This window comes from Thunnus albacares, chromosome 16, assembly GCF_914725855.1.
Source record: "Thunnus albacares chromosome 16, fThuAlb1.1, whole genome shotgun sequence".
NCBI classification, from domain to species: Eukaryota; Metazoa; Chordata; class Actinopteri; order Scombriformes; family Scombridae; genus Thunnus; species Thunnus albacares.
The window spans coordinates 11,672,705-11,693,219 of record NC_058121.1 but is presented as its reverse complement, the minus strand read 5'-3'; the positions used below and the strand labels follow the sequence as shown (position 1 = coordinate 11,693,219).

Genomic DNA, 20,515 nt, shown 5'->3' with positions numbered 1-20,515 from the left:
GAACAACTTTAAGCCAGAAGTCTCCTAGAAATTATGTTTATATACTCATGTTTTGAAGGAAATACATTGTTAATCAAACTTTTACACATACTGTACATTCAGTATGGACATTTTGCTACTTGCAGATATGTTCAGTAAAAAACTTTCTTCATTATGTTGATATAAAAAAATGATTCCAGGTGGCACTAGTTTTCTTTCAAAACATATTTGATGTTGCAAATTAGCAGTTTGCAAACATAATTTCTAGGAGACAGGGTTGCGATGTGTCAGATGTAAACCCACAGACCAACGATGTGAAAGGTTCAGAAACACAGCACTTTTTTCAATATCAGTCCCTCTACGGAGATATTTCAACTACATACCTTCAGTTTTTCTCTTGTCACATGATGGCAAATCTTCCTCTGTGGTCTTGTAGCTGTCACAATGGATCAACTTTACTGTTAAAGTATAAAATAAAAGTAAGATATCTGGACTGCTAGGACTCACAGTGCTGACTTTATAAAGATAACATTATATAATGTACATTGTAAGCCATAGCTCAGATTTCTAGCTTGGTTGCAGACTGCACATATCTTAGATTTCAGTGATATCAAATAGCTTCACAGTTACATTCATGAAAAATAGGGAAAATAGAGAGAAAAACTTTGCAACAAGCATGGATAAGATTGATGCACAAACCTCAACCTGAACCTGAACATGTTGTAAGTTGACTTACAGACATAACAACACTTAATTCAACATATTTCTTTGATCTACGTGGCAAAAGTTGAATTAATTGCTTGTGGAAACCACATTAACTGAAAATGGCGTTGGCAGAATGGATATGTTACTCACTAAAAACAAAAAAAACAAAATAACACCTCCCCCTCTCAAAAAGAAATAGGCTAACATGAATGTGATGTCAGGCTGAATGAATGAAGTGAAACTAAATGGCAGTTCAATTTGATTATCAGACTCGGAGATTTGCCTCCTAAGATGAGAAACTGAATTAAATTACACACAAAAGACTTTTGACTATTCCACATACTGTACTTTGCATGGTTGCAGAAGCTTCCTAGTCTCTTTACTTCATGCATTGCTTTCAGAGGCCTTGCAAGACTTTCACTGTGAGCATGTTATGTATATGAAGCTGATGCTTACAATACCACTGGATTGTTATGAAGAATAAACATACACAAGGACATACATGTGTTTGGAAAGACTCACGTGTGTGTCAAAGGAAGTACCTAAAGGAACGCACCACTCTCGCTGAGGTATAATTACATCCCAATCAACCAAAGAGTTGTTTAACTGCACCATCCGCGTCTCAGTGATTCATCCCAATACGCACACTCACAGGTAAATGCAAGCCCACATGGAAAAACACCAGTAACCTAATGTACATTCACCAACATATTGCCTTTGATGAGCTTAAACCCTTTTAAAACAAACTTTATAGTATATAGACAAGACATAGCTGTTAGTTTCAGTCAGACTGGAGGCTGGTGGTGATATACTGTACAATATAAAACACAAAAAAAGACACACATATGCACGCACGCCCTCAAACAGTACATTAGCACACGCTTTACGCCCAGTCATTTGTTCTTATGATGAGCACTACTCAGTTGAATCATCCATGTGTTGATTTCTGGTGGCGTACCGTGAGCTCTGAGCACACAGGTTAATTACTTCCTGTATTAAAACAAAGATGACATTTACAAAATAGAAGCCCACTGACATGGAACAAGGCAGAGGCGAATAAAAAAACATGAGAATGTGGGTGGAGATGAAGATGGCTGGCAAACAAATAGACACAGTCAGTTAGTTATGGCATGACATGAAACCAGCCAGCGAGACAACCCGCAGAAAACAGATTATTTTGCTGTGTATAAACTGACATGAACACAGAGTCTTGGAATGCTCTAATTTTAACTAACTATATAAAATTTAAACCCATAGTGAAGGTTTGAAAGTCACATGTAGTTTTTTTGTCATTTAGAATCAAACAAGACAAGATCAAAATCTGTATATGGTTGGACTATGTATGAAAGGTTTTAAAGTTGAAACGATGGATACAGGAAGTGGTGACACCCAACTGAGGCGAATGATAGTGTAACTTCATCACTCAGTTGACCAATCACTCGGTCAGCGACTCAGTCAGTCACGAACTTTCGCGTTTATAGGGCTCGCCCCTGCGGTACAGCCAAAAATAAAGCCCATCATCATGCAGGAATAGGGATGTTGCACATGTTTTAGCTCAAAATCGCATAATCTTAAATCTGAATATCACTGCCCTAAAATAAACTGAAAAACAGATGCGTTCAGAAGAGTTTCCAGCCATTCAGTAACCTCAGTGACCTTCTGCAGTGCTGGTGTGACTGCAGCCAGGCCAGACATGAAGTCAGTCAGGTGACCGGCTGACTGGGAACTGCTATTGAAATGTGGGTTTTGGTATTTGTTGCTGTGGTGAGCCTGTTCTCTGAGCCATACAGCATGTTTGAGTATTTTGGAGTTTGCTTTCATCCCTTCTTAAATGTCTCTTCTTCATGAAAGGGCGCTGGAAGATACCAAGCAAACAGAAAAAGACTCTCTGTTTGTTTGAGGTTCTTTTGTATATTTGAGTACAAATGGAAGGGCCACATTGGTAGACCCAAAGTACACGATGCGTGTCCTGGGTTTGGCAACGTTGACAAACTGTTGTGGTTTTGAATGCGCCATACTGTATATGACAACACAGCTTAGGTTTCACATATCATTCAGACTGGTTTTGACTCTGACTCAGACATACTTTAAGACTTTGAAGATTTGAAGATGTCTGTAATTTTATGTTCATACTATAATGTTGGTGGTGGCAAATGATCCATTTCAATTGAAATGTTTTACTTTAATATTAACTTTCATAATACTGTGTAAAGTTTGATGAGAATAAAACTAAATAAAATTGCTTCATACACACTAGCTACTTGTAATCATGTTATCAAGTTAATAAGTCTTCATTAGCAGGATCGTAGCCAGGATTTTTTCACTTTCTATTTATTTATTAAAGTGTTTAGTAAAGTGCCAAATTTGAAAAGGAATATCATGCTGGTACAAAAATATTCAATCCCAGTGCCTAAAAATAGTCATATTCAAAGATGTTGACTATAAGGAATATCAGTGTCAATCTTGTGTAATTTCTTTATAATTGTAGAACATTTTTACTCATCTTTAGTTTGTTAAAATCCACCAGGTCCCACAAACAAATACTGAGGACATGACTTCACTGTCCTCAAAAGTAGCTACTCCACTGCTCATTAAGTTAATTAAACATTATTTTAAAATAACTAATAAAATTACTCAGAGTTGACTATCAGCCACGGTGATACATTATTGTTTAGTTGTTTAATATTCTGGTGTTTCAAACAAATGTTGCTGAGAATCTGAAAGTGACAAAGCACTCATCAACTTCTTGTAGATTTAGGACTGTTAAAATTACACAGAAACCTGCATTATTATTGTTGGGAATCATGGGACAAAATTTAATCAGCAGACAGGATCAGTAGACAAGATAATCAGTTGGCAAGCTCGTTTTCTTGGCAAGAGAACGAGCTTGTCGAGTTCCCTTGTTCGTTCAGCTTTCCAGAGGTGTTCCTAAGAGCCTTTCATTTTTACGGATAAGACTCTTAAATTTACAAGTTTGTCTGGAATTATCTTTTTTATGATAACTGGCTTGACCTCTGGCGGTGGGGGAAAGTTGCCCATTGGCCATCCCGAGAGTGAAAAAAGGGGAATAAGAAGAATGTCAGCAGCCTGCACAAGGTCTGTGTTAATATATGGTGCAGAAGCCTGGGGGAGATTTCAGACATGCAAGTGAAGACTTTCTAGTGAAACTTGACAACACCCCATCTCTGACTGTTCCCCCTCTCCCCTTCCCTTTATGTTTCGCAATAACCAAGGAAAAGTACCGAGCCCAGTGTCAGTTATCAGAGGGCTGCTGTACGTCTGCTCTCGTTTAATGCAGCCTTACACAAAACAAACATTGTGCAAGAGGACCTCCAGGAACTTGAGAGAACATGGAGTTGTTTTGCTGTTTAGATCCCTCTAGCCTGACATGAGAAAGAGATTTATCTTCGGGAGGGAGTGTGAGGTTAAATTTGTTCATGCTCCAGTGCTCTGACACACCGTTTTGGAAAACAGTTGGCAAGTTAACTTGTGAATTAACAGCACATGTAAGACAGGCAAGAACTGTAACATTTTCCTTGCTGCACTGAAAATTCCTCTCCTGGCAATATGAGCTGTAAACTGTGCTTCCAACAGCACTTGTGAACTTTATGTACTTCCAATACTTGCATATTTTTACAATGATAAAAGGAATTAAGACAAGGATACAGAAAAAAAGGATGTGGAGCCTCACCAAGCTTTATTTACATGCGCACCATTTCTTATACAAACTAGATTACAATTCAAAATGGAATACACAGGAAAAATACCCACTAACATCAAGTCGAGAAGAAGCAAGATTAATAAAGGGCAAAGTTCAAAGGGCAAAGTTCAAAGGGCATATGGAGGGGAGCTGGCCTGGGCCTCTTAACAAGGATGGAAGGGCTCAAGAGAAGATAATGAAAAGGAAACTGTCCAAGAGGTGATTAAGGTATCTAGTGGTATGTCTCTTCTATTTTTTTTTTTGCTTTTCATAGCTTTAAATCTGCAGGTATTGTGCTGCAGGTGTGTGTGTGTTGGGCACGAGAAGATATAATCTGTGCCTTGAATGAAGCAGTAGCAGTGAGTGGCTGTGTGGAAGGCCTGTTCCATTATGACTAAGTGTAAACTATCTCCCCGAATAGCCAACACATTTTACACTGACTGTAAAAAATGTCAGGAACACCCTCCTGCGACTGTGATCCCCTTTGCAGTTTATCAGGGATCAATAACCCCTCTTTAAATAGAAAGGACTACAGTGTTCCCTGGATTCACCTTGTCAGTCTTCTTCACAGAAAGAGTTTCTAATATTTAGTGCAGTCATTGTAGATAAACTCAAATGCTTAGCAGCTCAGGTGATGGCTCAGGATTCTCCCTGCCAAAAGAAACATGATAATGCTCTGGAAATTTTTTTAGATGTGACAAAATGTAGGAAATTCCAGGTTGTTGTCAGTTGACGTTTCAAACACGTCAAAGTTGTAACCAGCTGCTCACTGAGAGCACCGGGACGTGAACCTACTCCACTTGGTATAAAACAAGTGTGAAGGTGAGGAACGTCCATCAAGAGGCTTTTCCCTGTGTCTCTGTCGTCGTACACACACTCGTAATAATAAACCCATTAATGCGGGCGGATGGTGCAGGTTCAGCCCTGTAAAACCCTGATTTTAAAAATAGAACCAGTGTGTGTTTGAGTACTGAAGACACAGGTTACCTCTCTGTTTTACAATTTCTGTCGAGGGACGGCACCATTGGAAGGGTCGAGGGGTTATAGCTAGGTCATGCACTAAACCTCAGATAGCACAGTAGATCATTCTAGCCAACCATGCACACACACTCCTCTGCCTTGGCCTCAAAGTGATATACACACATCTGTACACTATTATACACAGCGGGGGCAAACCCTTCATGTTTCTACCCCAGACAGAGAAGGGGTACCAGGGTCTCCAGATGCTACAACAATGGTACTTTCCACCATTTTAAAAATCTGGTTCAACAATTAATTCGCTGGTTACAGTGTTCCCTCCTACCTGGTGTTGTTCATTATTTCTTCAACTTTACCTTCCGAGGTATCACAAAATCCAAGGGTCAGGTACTACATGAGTATATATAAGGACATACAGCGAGTATATATGCATTTCACACAATTCATAATGCATAAATACATGCATGCATACAGTCGGCTGTGCTGTATGCACCATGAGGGGTACTGAGGGATTACACATCCTCGTGAGATTAATTCAACAGAAATTAACTCCATAGATAAACACATACACGCAGACACACACACACACACACACACACATTAACATGTACTCAGGAGATACAGGAAATCACCTGCAGGAGCACCAGGCGTGTCCATGAGGGATGTGTGTACGTGTGTCACGGGTCCGACAACAAGAGAAAAAAAGCTATGACAGCAAAACCAAAAAATAACAGACTGCGTGAAAGTCTTAGGCCTTGTCCACACTGATACGGATATTTTGCAAAACGAACATTTTTGTCTACGTTTCGGCCTCTCATCCACACGCAAATGGCGCTTTGGGTCACTAAAACGGAGATTTTTTCAAACGCCTTCTAAAGTGCAGATTTTTAAAAACTTCGTTTTTAGTTGCTTTTGCATTCTCGTGTGTATGGAGATATTTTGTAAAACGAAGGTTGTGTGGACAGAATTTTTTTTTTTTTTAAAAACGGAGGGAGAAAGTATCCGTTTAGAAAAATATCCATAAATGTGTGGTCAAGGCCTTAATCCTGACGTTATCTTCCTTCCTCCTCTTCATCTTGACGGCCAAAAGTTCACAGGTTACAAGTTCACAAACACAAAGCATTACTGTTTTTAATCAAGAAATGTTTTTTTTTTTCGTAAATACCATTAGAATGTGACTTGATGTTACTAAAACGGGAAGCCTCCCTTTTCCCCCCTGAGTGATTCTATATATGCATAACAATCCCCACAAGCTCATGACAAGAAAACAGCAGAGCTTAAAGGACCAGTGTCTAAGATTTAGTGGCGTCTAGCGATGAGGTTGCAGATTGCAACCAAATGAATACACCTCCCCTCCCCCTTCCCTTCCATGTTTGTAGGAGAACCTACAGTGGCCACAAGAAACACGAAAGGCCGTCTCTAGGGTCAGTGTTTGGTGTGTCCATTCCAGGCTACTGTAGTGGTGGTGCAAGATGGCAGCCTCCGTGGAAGGGGACCCGCTCCCTATGTAGATATAAAGGGCTCATTCTAATGTAACAAAAACACAACAACTCTTATTTTCATGGGATTATACACTGATTAAAACATACTTATGAATATTATATTCCATTTCTGACAAGTCTGTTCCGATAGATGTCACTAAATCTTACACACTGGTCCTTTAACACAGATCCCTGGTACTCATTTTTCTATCTACGTGTGTGTGTGTAATGTGTATGTGCATGTGCATGTGTGTGCTGTGATTTGGCTGCCAGCATATCCTGCTGCTTTGTTTCAAGTAATTTGGCAATATACAGAGATAGCTTATTGTTTTACTCGAGAAACAAATGGCTTCTAGAGGAATGAGCCTAAAAACCCCCCGCTCCCCTGCCGTCTACAGGTTTTCGACCTCGCCGTGCTACGAGTGGCTGCAGCTTTGGGCTTCTGCAGGTCAAGAGTTAAAAACAAACAAAAATTAAAACACAGAACGCACGGCTTGCTCTCAGGACAGGACTCAACACTGTTTACATAGCACCTGTTATGGTGTGGAAATGTTCACAACCCTAGGACACAGGTATTCATTTGGCTACATCATATGCTGTGATAAATGACCTCAACAGAACTCACCGAAAGCTAAGAAAACTAAGAAAAGACAGACAAGATCTTTCCCCCTCCTTCTTGAACTTTCAACTTCCCTGCACTGTACAAATATCCACGACAGAGATTTTCTTCCTCTGGTATTTTTTCTTTTTTTTTTCTTTTTTTACAGTTTGATATACACAAAGGATAAAAATATTTTTGTAGTATTCAGCTAATTGTAATATAACCTTCGGTATGCTGCAGTTAATTTAAAATTCAAGCAATTTATAAGAACAAAACTGGAAGTGCATGGCATTGAGCTCTGAAATCTTGCAAACTGGGGCAAAATGTTGTTCTGTCTGTATGTGTGTATGCAAGATACTCCATTTCATACTTTTCATTTCACCACTACACCAATTTCTTTCTGTACTGACACATATGATGCAGAAACAATGATGATAAAACAGAAAATCCCCAAAAAACAAACACTGAACATTTAAAATCACTAAGTGAGAACAGAGGGAATTTTTTTTTTTTCAACATATCACATTCCAGGAAACCACTGGATCAGATTTACACCACATCACTTCTTGATTTCATTTTACACTTGTGTCTTTTTTAAAAATCTTCAACAATAACAACTGCACCGTGCACTCCTTCCGTCTTTGCTTGATATTTAGTCCTGGTATTCCGCCTGAAACCCCTTCTGATAAGCAGTGTCTCTTTGATATCAACAGACTGGGTGTCAAAGGAAAAAATTGCATAATTCTAAGATTTGTGAGTTTGTTGTGATTGTTTGACATAGCTTTCTTTTTGTTGTTTCACAGGAGGCTTTGAGGGCTGATGTGCAGCATCTCTAGAGTCTGTCGGATCTTTCATGGTTCACCAGTGTGGGAGCGAAGGTAAAGCTCTCGAGAAGTCTTCTTCTGTAAACACAGGGTTTGTATTTTACGTTGTGCTGATGGCAGGTTTGGCAAAAATGATGTTGTGTGTCTGATTTTCTCTTGCACTACACAGTTCGGACCTGGAAAAATAAAGGAGATTAGGTGATTATGTCTGTATGTGTTCATACTGTTCTTAAAATCAAGAAAAAAATCTTTTCTGTTCTTAACTCAAACATTTCTACATCCAAATGAGGGCTGCAACTAATAATTATTTTCATTATCATTTAATCTCCTGATTATTTTCTCGACTAATTGATTAATTGTTTTGTCATAAAATGTCAGAAAATAGAAAAATGCACATTGTAATTCCTTAAAGCTCGAGGCGACCCCTTCAAATGACGTTTTTGTCTGATCAGCACTCCAAAATCCAAAGATATTCAGTTTACTATCATGTATGACACAGAGAAACTTCAGATTCTCACATTTGAGAAGCTGCAACGACTGAATACTTGGTATTTTTCCTTTAAAAATACGATAAACACAATTTTTTTGATTATCAAAATAATTTTGTTGATTGACTGAATGACTCATTGTTGCAGCTCTAATCTAAATATGCTCATCTTTTCTCAAATGTCACATGATTTAGACCCTTGAACACACACTCAAACACATACCTGCTCTGCTCCTCCCCGGCCTGCCCCTCTCAGCCGGGTACCCAGCTCTGAGAGGTTTGCTTGGTGCTTGTGAAGTTGCCAACTCCATTCATGTTGGCCAGAGAGTCAAAGTTAAAGTCCAGGCCATCTGCGTCCATCAGCTCGTTCCTGATGATGGAGTCCATATCACACTCCAGGCTGCCATTAAACATGTCCAGGTCCAGATCTGTGGGAAAACGGTCCTGGCAGATCCCCCCACCGCTGCTAACGGTTCCATTCAGGAAGATCGAGGTGTCGATCTGCATGGAGGAGGAACCATTTCCTCCCAAAGGTGAGAGCAGGAGTTGCTGCTTGGCATTAGCCAGCATGTTAGCCTCATTGGCCAAGTTCAGGCCCCCATTCAGGGACCTCAGGGAGCTCTGGTTGTGGTTGTTACTTTGCAGCATCTCCCCTTGGCTGCCCTGAAGTCCTCCAGTGGTCCCAAAGGTCATTATTGGATCGTTGCGGAGCATGAGGCCACGGCGGGAGTTCTGGGAAATGACGGCAGCAGCGCTGGCCTGTGACATCAGCGGGTCAGACTGGGTCATCATGACATCACTGTGGCTGTGGCTGTCAGAGTTGAGCAGGTCTTGTAGTGTCTGGCTGCCAAAGCGGGACATGCTGATGCTGGAGAAGGAAGTCTGCTTGTTCTCCTGGATGGTCTGCATAGGGGACGGACGCAGAGAGGAGCCCGTTGTGTGGGGACCGAAGATGGAGTTACTGTAGCCGTTTCCTCCACCGTTAGAGGAAGAGTTGGAGGAAGGAGCAGAGGTGGAGGAAGGTGATCCAAGCCCATTGGGTTTGGACACAAAACTGAACCCTGAGGAACCATTTGGAGGGGCTTGTCCAGAAGTGGTTGGCACCAGGTTGATGTTATCCAGCAACTCATCCATCAGGTCATCTGTGAGTCCGTCGTTCAGGTTCATGGTACCTGCCAGGTCTGCAAGACGGGGCAGCTCTGTCGGCATGGCCTTCCCATTGGCCACATTCGTTGTGTTGCCGGGAGACAGTGCTCTGCCAGGACTGGAGTAGAGCATAGGCGAGAGAGGGGGCTCGTCATCAGGCACCTCATCTAGCTCTGGGTTAGCCAGGATGGGTGAGAGGCGGCCACTCAGTGTGCTGGCATTGGAGTTAGTGCGAGAACGGAAGTCTGTCCAAGCGTCAAGCTCTTCACTGCTGCGTGACGTTGGGCTTCCAGGCCACTTGGAGAGACCTGAAGGACTGTCTCCGCCGCCTTCGCCAGCTGCAGCGGCTGCGGCTTGCAGGGCAGCCTTCTTCTTGGCAGCACGGCCTCGGGCGGATTTGGTGTACTTGTTGCTGTTGTCCATGGAGACTGCACGGCGGCGAGGAGCTTTGCCACCCTTCCCCCCCTCTGGGTTGATCATCCACCAGGAGCTCTTCCCTGTTCCCTCGTTCTGGACGCGGATGAAACGGCTGTGGAGGGAAAGGTTGTGCCGGATGGAGTTCTGTAACACAAAAGTGAGAAAGAGAAGAGATTCTGTTGAGCAATGAGCGCAAAATCCTTTTGAAACAATTACTTAAAACAATGACTGTCATTAATATTGATTTGTTGTATTCTTTCTTTCGTCTTGCCAATACAACACTCAATGAATACTGCTCATTAAGTCCAACAACACTGAACCATAAACCACCCACTACTACTGAATCTGCAGCAATGTAAACACTTGCTCTTGGTGACTAGACACAAAAACAAAGCAAAAAGCCCATTGTTCCATTTGTTCATCTATTAAATATAGACAGGAACACAAATGTGCAGCAGCACTTAGTGCTGATGTCTGCATTGTTCCCACTGTAGTTTTTGTGTTGCGAGTATAAAGGAGAAAAGAGAGACAGTAGGCTGTAATCAAGCGTCTCGATTATGAATGACACATACAAAGAACCCCTCTGTTGCGTAAGGAGCGCATTCTGTGTCAGATCATGTGTGCTAGTGCATGCCTGTGTGTGGCTGGTGTGTATTGATCAACTCTGAGCTTTCTTTTGGAAACCCAAGAGGCTCATTGTGGGGGAACTGGTGCACATGACAGCCCCTGCTAATGATCAAGAGTTTTATTCACAACACAGAGATGTACTATATGTACACATTGAAGGCCTAAACCACGATATAACATCCTCGTTGAATCACTTGTTGCCTCACTGCTGGCTTTGTTAACATACATACACATTGTGTATTGTGCACACATTTAGCCACACTAGCAGCATCTAATGCTGTAATCAGATCAAAATGTCAAATTGTCCAATACTTTGATTTATGACAAGTACCTGAAAAACTAATGATATTCCCGTCAGCCTCAGTTGTACTTTATGTTTAGTGCTAATTAGCAAATGTTAACATGCTAACACACTGAATTAAGATCATGGTGAACATGATAAACATGATATTGTAACTGCTAAACACGTAGCACTGTCACTGTGAACATGTTTGCATGCTGACATTAGCATTTAGGTCAAATTACCACTGTGCCTGTGGACTTGTGTTGTTGAATTATTATGGCCAATTTTCCATATACAAATCAAACTTTTGAGTGCGATTTATGTGAGCATGTTTTAACGGCTACATGTGAGCATTTTGATACAGGTGCATGTTATTTTTAAAACCTTTGTCACATTTTCAGTCCATTAAGTGCTAATCGTGGGGGGGAGGGGGGGGGCAGAACAAGAAGAGGTTGAAAACAGGGTTGGCTCGTTTTGACGATGTGATAAAATCATCAGTGAACCAATAGGGATTTCAGTTTGATGTCACAAAGTTTGATTCTATTTAAACCACAAGGAGAGAGACAGGCCATGAAACCTTATTGCAATTTGATGAAATTACAGTACTATTTAAACAAGACAGGTAAGCTTTATTGTTGTGTGTCATTCAGGGTTACATTTGTATGATGTAAAGGATTCATGTAACATGTTTACATGGTAGAGATGTCAGTTCAGTTCAGTTACTACTTCTGTAATCGATTAGTGCAGGGTAATGGAAGGATTGTATGATATAAGCTATGGCTTTACAGTTATTTAAAACTCGAAATTCCAACCTCACTTTATTTATAAATTACACCCATGTCCATCTGGACGACCCCCCCCCCTTTTACACAAACGCCCACACTCACACAGAACACACTTTCAGCCATCTGGTTACTTAAGGAGACATAATTTCATGGTTCTTAAATGACAGCATAATGATGATATACAAATGTTGAGGCAAACTATAGTCCTACAGTCCTTTATGTACCAGCTGGTTTAACATGTAAAAGATACAACTGCATTGACAAGAACTCGGGTTCAGTATAAACTGAAAAAATTAATTTAGATAAAGGCATTCCTTATACTTAGTGTATTGTGAGCCTTTTGTCTTGATTTTTGTCTCCCTTTCTTCTTTTTCTTCCTCTTCTTGTGCCCCACAACCTATTGAAGGCCTTGTTAAATTCACTATTTTGCCTCAGTCTCCTTCTCTTTCCATACCCCCTCCCTCTTCCGCAGTTTCAGTTGTTTCACAAACACATAGCTCTTATGGGCCCTGAGGGATTCTGGGGCTATGCTATATCCTCCCATATAAACAACCCAACCGCCATCCACAACATGCATTCATTTTTCCTTCTCTGTTTTCCTCCTATGTATATTTTTACTCCCTAAAACAGAACAGATTTCTCGGTTCAAACTGGCCAGGGCCAAAATTTTCAAGTTTTTGTGGGAATCACAATATTGTTTTCCATGAAGCAGTCCCGTCTTTCCTGGGCAACAGTTTACAGACAATTTGGTCAGGATTGTTATTCTGGTCAAAGGCAGTTCAATCAGAGAGGAGGGAAAGCAGGCTTAAGTTACGTTTCTGAATGCTACATTGGCGGGGTACGAAAGTTTTATCTCCGGGGTCACACTGAACCTATAACCCTTTGTGTGTGTGTGTGTGTGTGTGTGTGTGTGTGTGTGTGTGAGCACTGTGTGCATGTGTGTGTGTGTGTGTGTTTGTGATAGGTATATACCAATGACAGTTTTGCATTTACAGGCTCTTGAATGTTTTGCAACTTCAAATGCAAAAGTTGTTTCTACAGGATTGTGTGCTTTTTGTGACCACTGCCGTGCATTAGCAAATCCATAAAAAGTTGCATTTAATCATGAATGGAGTGTGTATGTGAATGCATGTTTCCCAAGTGTGTGAGTGCATGTGTGGGCGGGTGTGTATTCTGTGCAATTAGGTAAGATGAGAAGAGATACCAGGGAGACTAGTGTTTATCTTCTGCCAGCATCTCTCGAGGCATGACGTAATGCTGCTTTATTACAGAACATTTTACAAACACAGACAGACAACACACACACACATTACACACACACACACACACACACACACACACACACACACACACACTCACACAGGCTAAATGTTTCCAGCTGCCAGGGAGATGTAAATAATGGCAGCAGATAGACTTTGTGAAGGAAAAAGATAACTTTTTGGCGGGATGAATGAGAGCAGAATGAATGGAATGTGAGTTTTCTACTCCCGCTGTTGTAAACATTTACCTGCCAGCACCTGACACTTCATCAATCCTTCTTCCTCGCTTCAACCTACAGCCCCCCTCCCACTCCCTCCTCCAACAAAGCCACTTGTTTAATGTTTCTCTTTTCTCTGTCACTGCACATATCCTTCAAATTTCATGTGAGATATTTCTAACTTGGTGTGATGGAGGACTCGGAGCAATAAAAGGAAATGGGACTATCTGCAACCGAAACATCAAAAGTGATAAAAAGAAGGGGAAAAAAAGAAGTGTGAGTGAGTGATGGTGAGAAAGAGGGTGAGAAGATGATGATTGTAAGGTGAAAAAAAGAGAAATTTGCATGCTATGTGTAAGTATTACAAGTGATGCACTGGGTATGCGTGCATAGTAATAGTAGATCCTCCCACACTGACTCTCAGGATATAGTTCCCAAAAAGGTTTTTCAAATATTAAAAGCTTTGAGCACCACAAATGAAATATCATTCACCTTCATTGTGTTTGGGTTGAACAGAAGTCTAAGTAATGGAGATCTGAACAAATAAAACCATCTGCATGGCTGATACCACATGTGGTAAGTGGAAAACATGTTTTTTTGTGTGTGATTTTAGTGTACTGACCATTTAGCCATTTGTGTTTTGATATTTTCTTCACTCTAGATTTTATGTAGACATTCAGTCTCTCCTGCAAACCACAACATCTCATTCCCAGCTGCTATAATTCTTGATGTATTTATTGATCATGTTAATTATTTATCCCATGTGTTTGCATGAAGCAAACCTTAGACTACCTTTAAATATCACCTAGGTTTAACAACGGCCTTCACTTTTCACTGAACATACTAATCTCTCTTGGCGATCTCTCTTGCCTCAGATCTGGAGAAAACTTTCTCCAAAAGCCCTGTGTGTACAAAATATTAGGAACGCTTTCATAACACACACGTGGGATTTCCATCTTTTGTGCAATTTAAATCCCGTGGCTCAGATTTAAAATCCATCATCAAACCATCATCTCTCTTACATCTGCATCTCCCCTTAATAAATGAAGTGGATCAAATAGCTGAAATCAATATAGCATTACAGCTGTTTCTTGGAATCCGCCACCCTATTTCATTTCTTATGTTTTTGTGTCAGAATTTGGCCGCTGTGAAGCCTCAGAGGCAGCGCTGTAAGTGTGACTGAATAACATGACTATTTAATGTTTTCTTATATGCAGAATGTAAGCACTGTGCGGGTCTGTGTATATATCATACATACATACATACATATATATACATATATATATACACACACACACACACACACACACATATATATACATATATATATATACATATACATATACATACATACATATATATATATATATATATATGTATGTATATGGCACATCACAGTGTGAGTGGGATATGCTTACTACTGTAGCTCCTTTGGGGTATTCCCAAAGCCCATTAATAAAAGCAGCTCACTGAGACAGCAGCTCTGATTCATAACTCCTACTATGCAGCCACAAGTGCTAAACAACACACATACACACACACACACACATACACTAACACAGCTTGCAGCAACAAACCTTCCAAGGGGTAATGACGCTGTTGAGACTACCCGGCTACTTTTAGAGAATTTTTGGATTTCTCTTTCACTGTCAACTTCACTTATGTTCCAATCCTCTTTCCTCTCACACACTGACGTTTACCTTGGGGACCACAGGTAGATAATTAGGTTAATGATCTAACGTTTTGTTTAATCTTGTTTTAATTCCCTCACAAATGGGTCTCTTTTAAACGGAGTCGACCACTACGGTAACCTGCTTTGGTTTTCCCATTCTAGCAATAAAAAAGACTTCTAACTGCTAGAAGGTATTGTAACTGGTTGAATATAGTCATTAGTCATGGATGACAGTCACTGTTTCATATCAGTTTTTTCATGGTATTGTTGTCATTTGGAGTCATGTTTCCAGCCACCTGGTGAATGTAAACCTGAATTCACTTGTCCTTTAGCTCTGTTTTGCAAAGACTGGTGAAAATGAACGAACAAATCTTTTAGAACGACTCTTTTTAGTGTCCAGTATGTACCAGGTCAGCCTGTCAAATGTACCAAGTGCTCATGAATCCCTGACTTTTCCCACTCATACTACTCACTCGCTGTTTTTGTAGGGTACTACTGCCTGCTACGGTATTGCAGTCACTCAAAACATAGGAAACTGGACAACCAATGAATGAGAGGGAGACTGCAGACAGAGAAAGTAACAGTGGAGCAGCTGGATGAAAGCAGAGATCATTACACAAAGCAATGCAGCATCGTATTTAAAATAATTCCATCTAAAGTCTGACTAACACTGGAGCTAACACACAGCAGCCTGTTGAAGTCTAAATAAGTTGGTTTCCGGTGCTGAACATTTAAATATTTGTTAAACTTTAAAGTCCTGTCCTCCTCTCACTGTACTGTCAGTCTGCTCTGACACAAACACTTACACCAAAAACACAAAACAAAAAGTCAGAAAGCAGCGTCTTCTCCCACTAATACAGTTCAAGTCAGTGAGCCACGCTTACAGAATAAGGTCGGGTTTAGTAGAGAAGTCTGATTACTGATCTGCTGCATGTAAACAAGGATTTACAGTAACCAGGTTACTACAGTGAATGTAAACACACTGACTGATCAGGACATAGTAGGCTAACATTGAACTAGACATTTAAAACCTGACCACATCTGGCTGGATTACAAATGGATTTTTATGGATTTTAATGGATTATGTTTTGAAGAAAAATATGTATAATATCTGCAGTTTATCTCAAAAATGCAACCCAATAAACACAAATTAGCAAAAAGAAATAGTTTCATGAAAATTGTGTTGGTTCATAAGGCCAGAGAGAGGTCGAGTGGGCTAATTTACCATGAGTAGCTCATTTTATTATGAGGTAAATTACCCCCCCCCACCCCTCCCCATGGGATCAAATCTCACTCCAAGCTGAAGTCAAAAGTTGGCAGCCCAGGAGCTTACATAGCCAACATACATATAAGTGGGATGCTAATGCTATTAAAATGAATATTTTATCTTTATTAATGTAAACGTATACATGATGACTGATAATGCATTGAAGAGAAGTTTTGTGGGGCGAGCAGCACTAGCTCTCCAACGTGCTTGTACCATAATGGAGTGTCACAGAGAAACTGATGCCATATTTTGAAAGCTATCGAAACTCGAAAGGTTTGATATATCAACTTGAAGGAACTGATTCTGTGAAAATAAAAGCACTGTTTTGGTCTCAACTAACTCCTGAGAAAAATATCTGGTTCTTTAGCTGCTAAATGCTCCACAGTGTTCACCAGCTAGTTGCTAACTTCTTCGGATAGCCATTTGGTGCTGAGCAGGTAGTGTACAGTGGGTTTTTAGAGCTTTTTCTCTGAATATAGCTGCCAACTGCACCTGGAAATGACGCTGTGATAGAGAGTGAACACAAAACAATAACAATAAGCTGAAAGACGCTAAAACTCTGTGTGGAATTGAAAGGAAGTGCAGAGTCAGGTGATAATTCTGTGAGGATGCATCATTACGAGAGACATACAGCACACGTAGTCATGTGACTGTTAATGTAAAAATATAGATCACAGCTGCATTAAATTGAGGGTTTGACCACTGTGTTATAATAAGACTTTTTATTTATACATTTACACAGTCTGCAATTTCCTCAGGCCACAGCAGCAGAAAGAAAGCGGACAGTCTTTTCACTATTTAAAAATTCTACGTTACTATTTCTTCACCACAACAGTTTGTTCCTTTTGACAGTAGAATAAAAAAAATGTTGTCCATTACATTCCCACACCCACTTTTAGTGTAGATGCCACACATGTAGTAGGCTTATCAAATATTTATTTAATCATTTTATCATTTCCTCATATTCTTCTAACATCCACTTACATTCTGTGTCTTACACTTAACTGAATCTGATCACTTTTGGCTGCTGCAAAGTGAGATGAATTTATCCATCTCATCTGATATCAAATGAAACATTTTGTCTGTTGGTGTTTTCTGATGTTGTAAACTCCACCTCCGCTGGTCTAGAAAATACTGAGTCAACAATGTCAATTGTTCATGAGACCGGTTATCCTGGTTCACCAGTGTTACATTTTTGAAGTCAACTAACTCAAAGATAGCCTGACGAAGCTGAACTGGCTTCGTGAGAAGGGCCCCAGCTGTGTGTATGAGTGTGTGTGTGAGAGTGTGTGTGTGTGTGTGTGTGTGTGTGTGCACCAGCTGCAGCCAGAGCTCAGGAACACAGAGGTCTTTTTGTCCGTCAGCAACATGTGGGAACAATTAATCACTGTCAGCAACCACGCTAGGAATCTCTGTCTCTTCTTTCTTTCTCATTATTCTGATTTTTGAAGGTGCGTAGGTGGGAACTCTTATTTTTGCATTTATGTAAATCTGAATGTAGAGATTTTGTGTGCATTGACAATTTTGAGGAGGCATTTTGGGCAAAGAAATTTCAAGCCTATTGTGAGGGGATTATATCACTTTTTTTTTTTTTTTTTTTACACCAAAGCTGAATGTAGCAAATGTATAGTAATTAATACTTCAGACCTGTGAGGCAGATTCCTCTCATTGGTCGAGATGATTATGAGAGTGCTTTCTAATTGGATGTAGCTGGGCTAGTTCCAGCAGTAGTGATTGGTTGAGTGAAATTGGTTTGCGTAGCCAGGCAGTGCAGAGAAGGGAGGGTCTGCATGGTGTTGCAAGTGTATTTCATCACCCAGCTACAGCACACATCTGAACTCAGATGTATGAACTGGGTCAGTTTCACTTTGCCAGGTTCCTGTACTCTGTGTTTGCCCTGAGAGAAACATTTTACTGGTTAACGCAACCCAGACACAACCGTGCCTGCCTTCAGTTGTAAAGAAATGCAGAAAAAAAAAAACACACTTACTGTAACAAAAACCCCAAACAAACAAACAAACAAACAAACAAAAATAAGCACACGCACACTCACTGCTCCTCATGTGTTCTGCAGGGAAGCGTTGGGTCAGACGGTTCAAGTGTCAAGGAGCCAGGAGACAGCATTGAGTCAAAGGTCAAAGTTCTTTGAGGTTGCAGCTCTGGCCTCATACATTTTAGTCCCACCCCTTTAACCTTGCTACCACTGCTGTGATTGGAGCAACTCGGTGACCTGAGCCTCACATCTCTAGTGTACTTAACCACCCACTGACAAAGTGTGTATGTGTGTGAGAGTCCTGGCCAAACTTAACCGCACTTTATCAGCCATTATGTAAACCAACACTAATCTAAAGCCCCTTTCACACATGCACTGCAACCCTGAAATTTTCAGGACATTACTCAGAGGAGCTGTATGTCTAAACGCAAATGTCCGAATCAGTCAGACCAGACATTAAATGGACTTTACCCTGCCAGATCTCTAGTACAGAGTCTGTGTAATGTCCGATTGAGCCCATGTGTGAATACAGCAGGTCATTTGCTGGAGAATTCACAGTGAGCGAGTGGGCGTGTTGATGACGTTTTATCATGCGGCTGGCGCTGGATAAAAGCAGCAGGCCAGCTAAGCTGCATTGTTTTGACTGGGCCTGAACACTCTGCTGTGAAGCTATTGCTAATGGGAGAAAGGACTTCCTGTGGTTTCTCGTAAAATAAAAGCTGTTTTATTTCTGTTGAAAAGCTTAAAAACACCAAATTACAACTGCAGCGTACTTTTTGCGTCATGTCCTGCCTCCTGCACGCTCCTGCACTCAGGTGCCACCTCTTGCCTAAAGCAGAGTATTTCCAGTAGGTGTAAACGTGTCTTACATGAATAATCTCCTGTTGTGTGCTACATGTGTAAAAGAGCAACCCCGGAAAATGTCCGGACCTGATTCTCCGGACCTTGTCCAGAGCTCATATGTGAAAATGGTTTGAGTATAATGTCAACAGTGACTTCTGCTGGGTAAAGCAGATAACTTTCACAACATTAGTTGCCATTTAATTGGGATTGACAATGGATTGTGGTTAAAACAATGCTTGTTTTGCCCTGAAAAGTTTTTCCTTTAGACAATGCAAACAAGACTAACTTTGTGCAAACAGGTGACAGGTAGCGTCCCAGCAAATGACATAAAATGTTACAAAAAGCAAACATAATAACCAGTTCATTGTTTGTTAGATATGAGAAAAGACTAATAAAATGGAAGAAAAAGACTGCACCAAAGACCAAATTAAATATTTTACAATAGCGACGCCCCCCCCTTGAAAAATTGCGACAAAAATTGTGGCAATAGGTGTAAATATCTAACATGCATGCGTGCATGCAGAGATGATGTGCATTGTGTAAGCAGTGAAAGTGTCGGTGGAGGCGTCCACGACACGCACGTATAAGTCGGTTTATAAATAAACACACTGGCTGGTCTGCGTTAACACTGCCGAGAGAGGACAGTTATTTATACTGTGACCCTACACACACACACACACACACACACACACACACACACACACACACACACACACACACACACACGTACACACAGACACAGACAAACACACTGGGTCCAGGTTCCAGCTGCCCTGAGCTCTGGACTGCAGACAGAACATTCCATTCTCTTCAATCATATGTGCGTTTCCCGGCCAGCGGCTGGGTGTCTCTCCCAGCTTGTGCGTGTTTAAAGTTGTATTTATGTGTGTGTGTGCGTGTGTGTGTGTGTGTGTGTACACTGGACTGGGGATCTGGAGTTTGGCAGAAGGAATCCTGTTACACCTCATTCTGCTTATATTTCTTGCTCTCACTCCTCCCCTCCTCTCCTCTTTTTGTGAATAGATTAAGGTCTTCGTGGGAATGCAGACACACTTAAATGTCGAGTCAATTCAGGAAATGGATTTTCTTTTTTTTTTCTGTCATGAAAAAGGTTTCATATTCAATCTATAATGCTGTACTGAGAATGACAAATCCATCATCGTGGTGTGAACAGCGATATCAAGTTCCACTTAGAATTAAATTGCAGTTAAAGTGTATTGAGCACACACAAAATAAAACAGGCACACACA

General features: G+C 40.8%; 1 protein-coding gene across 1 annotated transcript in view; it reads right to left on the bottom strand.

Moving 5' to 3' along the window:
- Nucleotides 1-4,364: 4,364 nt before the first annotated feature.
- foxo3b (forkhead box O3b) overlaps nucleotides 4,365-20,515 on the bottom strand; it is a 48,016-nt gene continuing 31,865 nt past the window's right edge. The window contains exons 3-4 of the mRNA XM_044376503.1: nucleotides 8,979-10,462; nucleotides 4,365-8,444 (exon numbers count right to left, since the gene is read on the bottom strand). Of these exons, the coding sequence (XP_044232438.1) occupies nucleotides 9,008-10,462 (1,455 nt within the window). The 3' untranslated portion in view covers nucleotides 4,365-8,444; nucleotides 8,979-9,007. The remainder of the gene's footprint in view (nucleotides 8,445-8,978; nucleotides 10,463-20,515) is intronic.